This window comes from Emydura macquarii, unplaced genomic scaffold (genome assembly GCF_026122565.2).
Source record: "Emydura macquarii macquarii isolate MOO-44397 ecotype Brisbane River unplaced genomic scaffold, CSIRO-AGI_Emac_v2 contig_320, whole genome shotgun sequence".
In the NCBI taxonomy this organism is placed as follows: domain Eukaryota; kingdom Metazoa; phylum Chordata; order Testudines; family Chelidae; genus Emydura; species Emydura macquarii.
Genome location: NW_027130457.1, coordinates 13,947,884 through 13,958,946, shown reverse-complemented (window position 1 = coordinate 13,958,946; position 11,063 = coordinate 13,947,884). Strand labels below are relative to the sequence as shown.

At 47.1% G+C, this 11,063-nt stretch overlaps 1 protein-coding gene and 1 long non-coding RNA gene across 8 annotated transcripts in view; one reads left to right on the top strand and one right to left on the bottom strand.

Moving 5' to 3' along the window:
• Positions 1 to 1,876: 1,876 nt before the first annotated feature.
• LOC137140899 (uncharacterized) lies at positions 1,877 to 10,183 on the bottom strand. 3 transcript variants are annotated; one of them, XR_010916506.1, is made up of 3 exons: positions 10,054 to 10,183; positions 5,817 to 5,937; positions 1,877 to 1,990 (listed from the first exon to the last, which is right to left on the bottom strand). It is a non-coding gene; the product is annotated as an uncharacterized lncRNA (long non-coding RNA). The 3 variants fall into 3 exon arrangements; XR_010916502.1 differs by lacking the exon at positions 10,054 to 10,183 and adding an exon at positions 8,595 to 9,005; XR_010916504.1 differs by lacking the exon at positions 10,054 to 10,183 and adding an exon at positions 8,327 to 8,580.
• Positions 9,023 to 11,063, top strand: part of TENT4A (terminal nucleotidyltransferase 4A) — a 103,266-nt gene continuing 101,225 nt past the window's right edge. For all 5 annotated transcript variants that reach the window (XM_067529593.1, XM_067529584.1, XM_067529575.1 and 2 more), the window contains exon 1: positions 9,023 to 10,187. In XM_067529593.1, coding sequence (XP_067385694.1) covers positions 9,409 to 10,187 — 779 coding nt within the window. In that variant the 5' untranslated portion in view covers positions 9,023 to 9,408. The remainder of the gene's footprint in view (positions 10,188 to 11,063) is intronic.

Below are 11,063 nucleotides of genomic sequence, written 5' to 3'. Positions count from 1 at the left end.
GATGTGTTGTGGGTCAAAATAGTCTTAGTTGGTCAAGTTTTATGTAAGGTAGTGCATGGCACCTGCTAAATCTTTGGGGAACCCAAATTGAGAATGGTATTTATGAAAATACATATTTTATTATGTGCATATGCCAATACAGAAAAACAGCTAAAAGGCTTCCCTTTCTGCAATTTTATATGCTTTAAAGTTTGACTTTTGTAAGTGCTCTAAAATTTAAATGATTACTCAGATTGCTTTGAAATTTAGTGTGCTTCATGAGAGCACAGGATAGCATCAGTGAACCAAATTTTAGATCATTTGACTAAGGGGTTCTTGAATTCCAGCCCTTGTTCCTCTAAAAAAACCCCATTTTCTTCTGCTACTTTCTACTATTAAACTGAAAGGTACTAATGACTGGATAAATCACAAAGACTGCTTCACGGCTTTGAATTCACCCTTCAATTAACATAACTAAGAATAAGTTAATCATAACTGCCCACTAAGACAAAAGGAGTTTTGGACTTAGGGTATGTCTACACTGCAATTAAACACCCATACATGGCCCATCAAATGGGCTTGTGGGGACTCGGGTTAAGGGACGCTTTAATTGCCAGAGGACCCCAGAGCCCGGGCTCCAGTCTGAGCCTGAACTTCTATACCATAATTATACAGCCTCTTGGTCTAAGTCAGCTGGCATAGGCTAGCCATAGATTTTTAACTGCAGCGTAAACATACCCTGAGTGGCTGGAGGTTGCTACAATTTGTGAGTCATATGGTGGCAATTTTAGTTTGGGGAGAATGTCATCAAAGTCTTTGGGGGAAAATTAGACAGGTGAATACTTCCTGGAAGGAGATGGGTATTAGGGGGAAGAGGAGTTGGGAGAGGGGTTTGGGGTTTCAGCAAGGGAAGGAAGGTTATCAGGAGGGGAATAAATGGAGATGGGTGGTATGGGAGGGGAGAGAAGTTGAGGGCTCAGAGGGGGGGGAGGATTGGCACCCCACAGCTGTCCCCATGCACCACATCCCCTGGCATCCACACTTTCTCCAGAGCACCCCTACCCCTAGCTTCCTCCCAGCTCTGCCAATGCACCCCAGCCCTGCACAAACCCTGCTCTTTGGGGCAGGGACTGTCTCTATTATTATAGTGGTACAACTGTGCCACTAGAGTTAAGGTTGTGTTATGACTTCTGCATAAAGGTTGATCTTTCTAAGTCCTCTAAAATTAATACTCAGATTCCTTTGAAATTTGGTGTACCTCAAGAGGGTACAGATTAGGGTTAGTGACCCAGATTTGAGGTCCTTTGAGCTAGGGGTGCAAAAATATAAGCCCACCCCAAAATAGCCATTTTTCAAAAAGTTTCTAGGTGGCTGTTTTGTGCAGAGTTAGAGCTCAAACTATTGCTATAATGCGGATCAAAATAGTCTCAATGACACAGTTCTAGCTGTAGCACTCTGTTCACTTAGATAATTGTGTAACAGAACAGATTACAACTTTACCTGGAATCAATTAACCTGTTATGGTAGGAATTGTTGACACTTGGGGGCAATGGTTTGGTTAATGATGTAATTACCTCAATATGGGGAAGAGTGGCAGGAACAGGAAGTAAAGAGGGAGCTCAGAGAGTGAGATGGGTATGGTAGAGAAAGTTGGGTGGAAGGCCCCCATTGACACATGCTCCTGCTATGCTCGGAATCTAAAGATTAAAGGTACACATGAGGAAAAGAAATGAACTGTATGTATGTTATGAATAAGAGACCACATGAATGGGCCAGGTAGCTGAGATAGCACCCTATGACAGGGACACAGATTTTATGTTTACTGCTTCATTTATATAGATGTGCAGTCTGGAAGGATTCCAGTGAAAATGCACCAATGAAGAAAAAGACCATAAGAGCATTTCTATGCAATCACTTTATGCTTATCTAGGTAGTTTGAAGAACTGTGCTGATGCCATTGCATCTGGTGAATACTCTGCCACTGATGGTTCTAGTCTGAAGCTTTGTACACCTGTGAAATAAAAATGTAATAACTCATATTGCTTGCTACACATTTTTCTGTTATAATATAATGTCTTTATTTTTCTGTGAACACAGCAGAATAGTTAGTAAGTGCTCTAACCAAAACTTTTGTTATGTCAGGGGAGGAGAAGCTGGAGAAAGAGAACTGGGAATAGGGAGATCGGGGGATAGGTAGAGGGGTTGTGTCTATAGGGGGAGTGGAATTTCAAGATGGAAACCTTGTGTGCAGGAGATGAGACAGAATAATTGCTAGAGCAACAATATGAAAGCTATTAATAAAGTTTGGAAGGATATTAACTGGGAATATTCATGGATGATTCATGACAGATCAAAAAATGTAATGCATAGCACAGAGACATTAGTAGCTCTAATACCTCATTGTTTCTCTGATGGGATCCATCTATTGGACAAGGGTCAGAGTATATTTTTCTCAAACATAAAACTTTGGAACAGAAACCCCGTCTGATTTCTCTCACTGGCTTTGCCACAACCACTACCCTCAAGCCATTCTGAAACATGACCAGGAACACCATTCCACTGTAACATAATTGCCCTTCACTCCAGGCACTGTATGCAAGTTGAGTTATTGGGGAACAGGGGCTGGTAACAGCAATAAAAACATTTGTATAGCAGGGAGTGAGGACTTGAAGAAGTCGTGTTCCCTGCATATAGAAAGAAGCTTGGGTAGAGCGGTGTGAAAGGGGCCAGGTTGGAGGGGGGACACAGTGAATGGGTTAGTGGCATGGCTGTGGATATGTGCCAAAACAGGGCTGGTAGGACCCAAATGATGTGCAGGGTGGGAGGCTGGTTTGCTCAGTAAGTAAACTGCAGGATGTGCTATGTACAACTGGCTAAATGACCACTAACTCCTACTTACAACATATATTTTCCTGGGTTTTTTTCTTTTGTTTTTTTTAAAGAAATTCAATGGCAGCCCCCCCGCCCGGGGTTAATACAGAGTTAAGATTGCTTGGTGGTAGGCTGACATGTTGCAGAATGGAGTGTTCAGCAAAACTCAAACTTCTGAAAACCAGGAAATGCACAGTTAAGGCTGAGCATACAGCCCTCATTCAGCAGTGCCCCAAGATGGCCCATTATAGTTGCCAAAATGTTTCCTGTCACAACTGGTTCATGCTCACCTACAGAATTCCAGCTAACACAGAAGGAAAGGACAGAAGAAAAGGAAAACAGGAATTGCTCTCACCCAGTGCTCAAGTTGTGCAAGAACGCTTCAGAACACCATTGTGGTACTTTTATTTAGGAGCTGGAATGGGGTTCTGGTACTTCTGCCAGTTCTGGGCCAGGTGGCACCTTTCCCCCCCCAGCTGTAGAGTGCTCTCTGAACTCATGAGAATGGTGCCTATCCTGGGGCAGTGTCTCACGACGAATGAATCCAGGGACATTGCAGCTGAGACTGGGGGGGGGGGAGGGGAGAAGGAGGACAGCAGAGCCGCCAGGAGACCAGGGTGGAGCCAGAGCCAAGCATTGTTGGGAGGTGGGTAGTAGAGTCTCCCTGACAGTGGAGTGCCCCCATAGGGATCAGGAGTTGGGCACAGGCAGGAGGAAGGCAGTGACAGGATGGGCTCTGTAGGGAATCATCCCTTGCTCCTCTAGAACTGTCCCAGCTTCCCTTGCTCCCCTCAGCTTCCTCCCAGGGCCTCCCACTGCCCTGTATTCCAGCATTTCTTTTTTAGGACTCCAGCATTGCCTATGTCACCCTCCATCTGTTCCCCTGGAACTGGCAGTAGCCAGTGGGAATTGTTTGCATGCTCTCCAGGTGCAGTCCATATATTAAGTATACTGACCCTAAATGGTGGAGGCAGTAGTTGGCCCCTGATTGGTAAAAGGTGTGTTTGTGATATGCAGATATGTAGATTACCGTGAGGTGCATGACAAATTTGTGATTATATGGGAAAACCTGTTTTCCACCTTCTCATGTGTGAGGAAAGGGAAGAGCTCCGTGCATACCTTCAGGATGCAGTGTGCATCATTTCTATATAGAATTATGTAGATTATCAGTAGCAGGACATAGGGCTTTAATTACAAAAGGGTGATAAGCAGCAGTGAGGTGCTTTAATGATGGTTAAGTGACAATGTAGGTTGAGATGGTATCTTGGGAGTAAGTGAAAGGGAGTTGTCAAAGTGTGTGAAGAATTTCTTAAATTGTACACATGGTATTCTCTCTGGGGAGTTGGCCGAGTGTGCAAGTGTACACCATGATCTGGAACCTCCTGAATCGTAAAGTGGCAAGGGCCAGTGTGAGTATGTGACAGGTGCATATTGAGGCATCCTCAAAAATGGTAGAAGGAAGGCGGCATGGACAACTTTTTTAAAAAAATAGTGCTAGATGGAATCCTTTGTGGGCAAGTTAATGGGTTGTGAAAGGAGATGAAGAGCTGCTACATTTCAGCAACTGAGGGGTTGGCAAAGTGTTAATGTTGCATATTGGGGCACTGCTAAAAGAGGACAGAGTTAAGGTTCCACATTGATCAACCTCTATCAACGGTTGTGAATAGGCCTCATCTACTCTAACTGAATTGACTTTGTTAGCACTTGTTCTACCCATTGTTGTTTCTTACCCTTGGATGTGTGTGTGTGTGTGTGTATATATATATATACTTCCTATCTGTGATTTCCACTTCATGCATTTGATGAAATGGGTTGCAGCCCACGAAAGCTTATGCCTGCAGGAATTTGTTAGTCTTTAAGGTGCTACAGGACTCTCGTTGTTTTTTTTTAATAGTTAACTATAATTTCTGATCATTTAACAGTAGCATCCAGATAATTTGTTTATCCCTCAATCCCAAAATCTCTAAATTACTTCTTAAAAAGTAAAAACCTTTAAGTGTCCCTCCTAACAGCTTCTGCATTGCAGCTGTGTCAACCCAAAAATTTGCAGTGTTTTACAAAAATGTGGGGACAGTATAAAGTAAATTGAATCTTTTATCAAAATAACTAGAGAACTAATTGTATTTAATTCAGTAAGTATCCATTTCTTAATTTAAATGAAGCCCCCATAAAACTTTCAGTATGCTGCAGAAACCATAGGGGCTTGCATCAAAATGTTGGGCCAGCTCACTATTGAGTATGCAAAGCCTTGAATAAAAGTTATTTTAAAAGGATAAACTGCGTAAATGGACATGCTACCTGGAGACTGAGGGAGGGAGGACTCTGAATTCCATTTAGTGATGAAGTTCTAAAATGAAAGTTTGGGGAGGGAGGGGAGTCTACAGGTGTAGACTTCAGTTGCTGGTTAAACACTGACCATAATTGTACACAGTGTAATTGTAGCCATGTAAGTCCTGGGATATTAGAGAGACAAGGTAGGTGAGGTAAATCTTTTATTTGAACAACTTCTGTTGGTGAGAGATACAAGTTTTTGAGTCACACAGAGCTCTTCTTTAGTCTGGGAAAGGTACTCCGAGCTCAATGCAAGGTGGAGTAGATTGTTTAGCATAAATAGGTAGCAAGTATTCTAAAGGACCACTCAAGGTACAGTGTCCTGTTAACACCTCTGCAATCATAGGACAACAAAAAAAAAGGGGCAGGGGAGAGCAATGAGTCTAAGTAGGTTAGAGATTGTTGTAATAAACCATAATCCAGTGTCTGTTCAGTTCATGATTTTAGTGTCCTGAAGAAGAGCTCTGTGTGGCTTGAAAGCTTGTATCTCTTACCAACAGAAGATGGTCCAATAACAGATATTACCTCACTCAGCTTCTTTCTCTAGGAAAGAAAAATGTGATCTAATAAGGAGCTGCCTGAATTATTAACTCTCTGAGTAAATGGAACAAATTTCAAAGGAAAAATTGACCTACCTTTGTAATTTTTTGCAAAGTCTGCATGAATCTTTGTATATTTTTTTTACTTCAGACAAATGATTCAGTACTGTCCCCCACAATCTCCCCCAAGAAGAAATCGGTATATGTAGCTCAGCACCTGCACACACAACAGACAAAACACGTTTTAGCAAGAAAATCACTGTATCAAGTTTCCAACTACAAATTATACAGAGTAGAAAAAAGGACTATAAAATGTTGAATATTACATTAACAGTAACCTTTTCTAGCTGAATTTCTTTACTCACTGAAGTCTTCTTTTTCTTCATAGGGCATTGTTTGATTTGCAACCATCAGTTTATAGGTCAATGTCCAGGTTTGAAATCCAGCTCATTGCATCAGGGGTAAGTCAGTGAATATCAGTGAGGCTACCCTTAAACAAACGTATATGTGTTCCATGGTTTGAGGTACTAGTCCACAATTGCAGTCTGGGCTGCTTCTCATTTTCCACTGGAAGTGTTTCTGGGCACATCTTCCATGCGATGTCCTTATGCGGTTAAGTATGCACCATTCTTTCCGTTGCAGGTCAAAGCCTGGTAGTTCTTCAGTAGGGTCATTTAGGTGCTTATTTAGGACTGATGAGATATCCCAGGTTGCACACCATTGATTATCACCATTGAAATCTATCAAAGTACTGCTGCGAGTCCAAGGGTTCCTAGATTTTAATCTTGTTCTAGGAGGATTCTTCAGGTCATCATACAGGGAGATTCTGGTATTTTGGTTTACTTTGGAGAGGAAATTGGAGGTTTGGGAGTCCCTCTGTATTTTTGGAGGGTGAATATAGGACAAAACAGGGAGCCAATCTGTTGGAGTTGACATTAATATTCCCGAGATTATCCGCATTGCCTGGTTTGTTGTGGATCCAGGAGCTTAGTGTGAGAGCTACGGGCCCATACTGGTGCACAGTATTCCGCTGCAGAGTAGAGTAGGGCTAATGCCACTGTGCACAGTGTCCTGAGATCAGAACCCCAGGATGTTCCCACCAGCCATTTTACGAGGCTCACCCTAATCTTAATCTTGTTTTGGGTGTTCTTGAGGTGTCATTGGGTCAAGCTGCGATCCAAGGTCACTTCTAGATATTTTGGAGTGGCTTCATGTTCAACTAGCTCACTGCAGAATGTCACTTTGAGCTCAGTTTTTGCAGCCTTGTTGTCTAAGTCTAAGATTTGTTGTCTTCCACTTAGACAGAGACCATTTTTGGCGGGGGGGAATTTGGCCTAAGTTTCCACTTTTGGAAGTAGTCTGCCATTATTGAGAAGTCATTGGTGAGAGTATGGCTGATGGTTTGAAGATCTGTGTGTTGTATTGCCAGAGCAATGTCATCTGCACATGAAATAAACTCTGAGTACAGCTGTCTTACTGAAGTCAATGGGAGTTTTGCTTCAGCGAGTGCACAATTTCACCATGACCTTTTGAGCTGCTAAAGTAGTGGAAGGGGAAGCACATGTATTCAGGAAATACATCTTCCTGATGCTTAGCTCCCGTCACTCCAAAATGTAGGCGACCCAGAGTTCTTAAGCTCCTTAGAAAGGAAAGCTCATATAAATGATCTCCCTGCTTCCCTAGAAGCTTCTAGAACCGTAGGTTGCTGTGACGAAAGTAAACGACCATGCAACATTTCCCCTTTTTTAATGCAGCCCATCAAGCTTTATTCTCTTCTTTAAACTCCTCCCTAAAATCCACTTCTTTGTTCTCTTCTCAGAGATGGGAACACCTTCACAAAATACCCTCTCCAAAGAAAAAATATATGGAGAACTAACAAGACATTTGACACACACTACTAGTTTTTGACTTGCTTTAGTTGCTTCCTAAACTCTTTTGTCTATTTTTTTCTACCTGTTCACAGCTACATTGGGAATTAGTTAATAATGATAATCTGTCCTGAGTAATGGGAAGCCAAGTTGCTGTTCTGCCCATGGAGCACCCTGGGATGGAGATTGTAACTGAGCAAGTTACAGCCTTAGTGATCTTCTTCACACTGCTCTTGGGAGAGTGTACGTTGTGCCAGGCATATACCCAGCCCAGCATATGCCTGCTATGCTGCTGAAGGTGTTGCAGGAGGAAGAATTGTGAAGTCAAGGCTCCTCTTACTTACCTGTTTTTCATGGTTCTGCAAAGGCTGCTTCGTCCCCTCCCCCATAGTCTGGAGGTGGGGGGGTGATGGAGGTAGCCCATTTAAGTCAGTGAAAGTTCCGCATTAGTAAGGACAGTGACAGTAGGTCAGCAAATTGTTTTAAATATATATTTAGGCTGATACCATAATTACAACTTCTGATTTAAAAGGACAGGCTCACTTATGCTTACTACTGTGCAATGCAGGAGAAAGGCATGAGGGAACCTGCTCCCGGCTAATGCACCTCTCTCTTCTGTGGGCTATGGCCCTGCCTCAACTAGCAAAAGCTGGTGTGGAGCCCTGGAGAAAAACATTTTTGCCTTTACAAGACTTGTACAGCATCTGTAGTCTGAGAAGTGGGGAATGTTGGGCCTACCTTTCAGAAGTGCTGCACACCTCTACAAACCAGCCCATTGTGACTGTGGGAGGCTCAGTGCCTCCAAGAGCTGGTGCTGGTGGGTCACCATCCCTGACTGCAGGTTATGGTTTAACACGCCGTTTGGCATACCATAGTATCTGTGTAGGCGCACGCCCCTAGATGCTTAAAGAGCCTTTGGACTGCTGAAAAACACTTCTTTGGGAGGAAACAGTTGGGTAAAAGTAGATCAAAGCCCTCGAGCCTCTCAGCAAAGAGACGGACCCACCCTGCTTCCTTTACAGCCCAAGAAATTTTTGCAATGGCTGCACTAGGCGCGGGGATGGGTCTTTATTTATCCGAATCTCAGTGTGGGGTTAATCTGGGAGCTCTCGCCCACGTGACCGCAAAGCGCCTCCTTTCCGCACGAGGTAACTGGACTGAGGAGAGTCCACTCCTTCCTTGAGCGTGAGAAGCGCAGTGTAAGGCCGAGCACCTGGGGCGGGGCAGGGGAATCCCCGACGCAGCGCCCTCTCTGGACCCTCGGCTGGATTCTAGAGCTACAGAAAGTTCCACGCAGCAGCGCGCAGGCGTAGTGGGGTAAAAGATCCCCTCCCCGCGTCTCGGCTTTTCTTAAGAGTTCCAAAATTCCACGCGCCGGGCGCACGCTGGGAGCAGCCGAACTAACGTTCCGAGCCATTTCCCCTGCCTGGACGGCCCCGCCCCCGGTTCCCAGTGCGCATGTGCGGTTGCCAGGGCGGCCATAGCCAGTGAAGGTTTAAAATCTACGAGGCATGCGCACTGCTGGTTCTAGCTCCGGCGAGGAGGGGGTGCCCCATTAGGGCAGGAGGCTCGACAGCGGCACTTTGGGCACAGCCGGGGCCGCCCGCCCGCCCGCTCGCTCCCCGTGGCCTTCCCGCCTCCTCCCCCTCCGGCACGGGGCGCCGAGCCGCGCCGGGCTCTTCCGCCGAGCCTCCCTCCCGTCCCCTGCCGATGCAGCTGCCCGCGGCGCGTCTCTAGCGCCGCTCCGGACCCGGCGCCGGGCGGAGGGGCCGCGGCCCGGGCGCGGTGAGCGGGGCCGGCCGGGGCCGCGGGCGGGGTGGATGGATCCCCGCGTGGCCTGGATCCAGCCCGAGCAGAAAGGCCCCGCCAATGCCCTGTGGATGCAGATCTGGGAGACCTCGCAGGGCGCGGGCGGCCGCGGCTTCCCGCACTACCTCTGCCTCAACTCCCCGGCGCTGGACCCCGCCGCCTCCCCGCCCGCCGTCCGCGGCTGCGCCAGGCTTGGGCCGCCCGGGAACGGTGGCCTCTGCTGCTCCCCGCCGCCCTCCCACTCTCCCCCGGCCCTGCTGACCGGGCTGGTCCCCGCCGCCGGACCCGCGGGCGGCGGCAGCGAGGGAGGGAGGCGGCTGCAGAAATCCCCCTCCGTGTCCTCCTCGTCCTCCTGCTCCTCGGTGGAGTCCGGCACCGAGAGCCCCGGCTTTTCCTCCTCGGGCTCCTGCAGCAGCGGCTCCTCCTGTGGCCGGGCCGGGGCTCGCGGCAGCGGGGCTAGACCCGGGGAGTTTTTTAACTTCAACGAGAACAAAGTGAACAGCGCCAGCGGGCAGCGCCCCGCGCACCAGCCCCCGCAGCCCGCGGCCGGCAGCCCGCACCAGCCGCCGCCCGCCTCACCGCAGCAGCAGCAGCATCAGTACCACCCGGGCCGCAGGAAACGAGAGAATAAAGCCAGCACGTATGGGATGAATTACCTGCTGTCCGGCAGCCGGGGGGCCGCGCTGAGCAACTGCCCTCGCCAGCAGGCGCCTAGGCAGCTATCCCAGTCAGCACTGCAGAGCCCCGGCACACCCTGGAAAACCAGGACATACAGCTCGGGGGTACAGGGGTAAGTATCTCCGCCCGGCGAAGGGTGGGCAGCCCTATTAGGAGGAGGGGGGAGCGGTGCAGAGCGGGGCTGTGCCTTTTGTAGGATATAGTCATTTCCCCTATCTTTCTCCAAACTGGGGGAGACTGGACTGACCTGCTGACTACTACATCCAATTCAGTGGGGCAGAGGGAAGGAAGAGTGGTGGCTCCTGCCAGGAGTTAGGGTGGGAGGCATAAACTAGTCTGGAGCAGGCTCCCAGCGGGTGTAAAAATAGTAAAAGGGCAGGAGGATTAAATGAGCCTCCTATGAAAAGCATTTACATAAATCACTGCTTTGGGCCCTGTACTGCAGGCAATCGGATTCTGGTAGCTCCATGTTGGCAGGACAGCTGCTGAGAGGAGGGGGAGGTAAGGCCCCATTAAATTTGGCTGGCTTTCTTTGGCCATAAATATGAAGCTTGTAGAGTGGGGAAAATCTGGATATTTGGAAGGCAGGCAGGGGATCTGTCACAGTAGAAGCTGGGCCTGGTTTTCCAAATGTGTATTGTCTATCCCAGTTTTGGATTAAAGGGGCATTTTGAGGACAAACCTAAAATGTCCTGAATGATTGAAAAGCCATTCTGGATCATGGAAAAACAATTGTAGATGATGCAAGATAACTCTAAGCAATGCAATGAATTGATGAATGTTTGAACTGAGCACTCAGTTCATTCTCAAAAATAAGAAAAGACTTTAATTAGAGGAGTCTCTACTACTGCATAATGCATATTTCTCCTGTATAAACGTTGATAGATTACGGTCAGAAGGGATCATTAGCTCTTCTGGCCTCATGCATAATAAACTGTAGAATTTCACCCAGTTACCCCTGTACTGATCCCAGTAACCTGTTGAATTA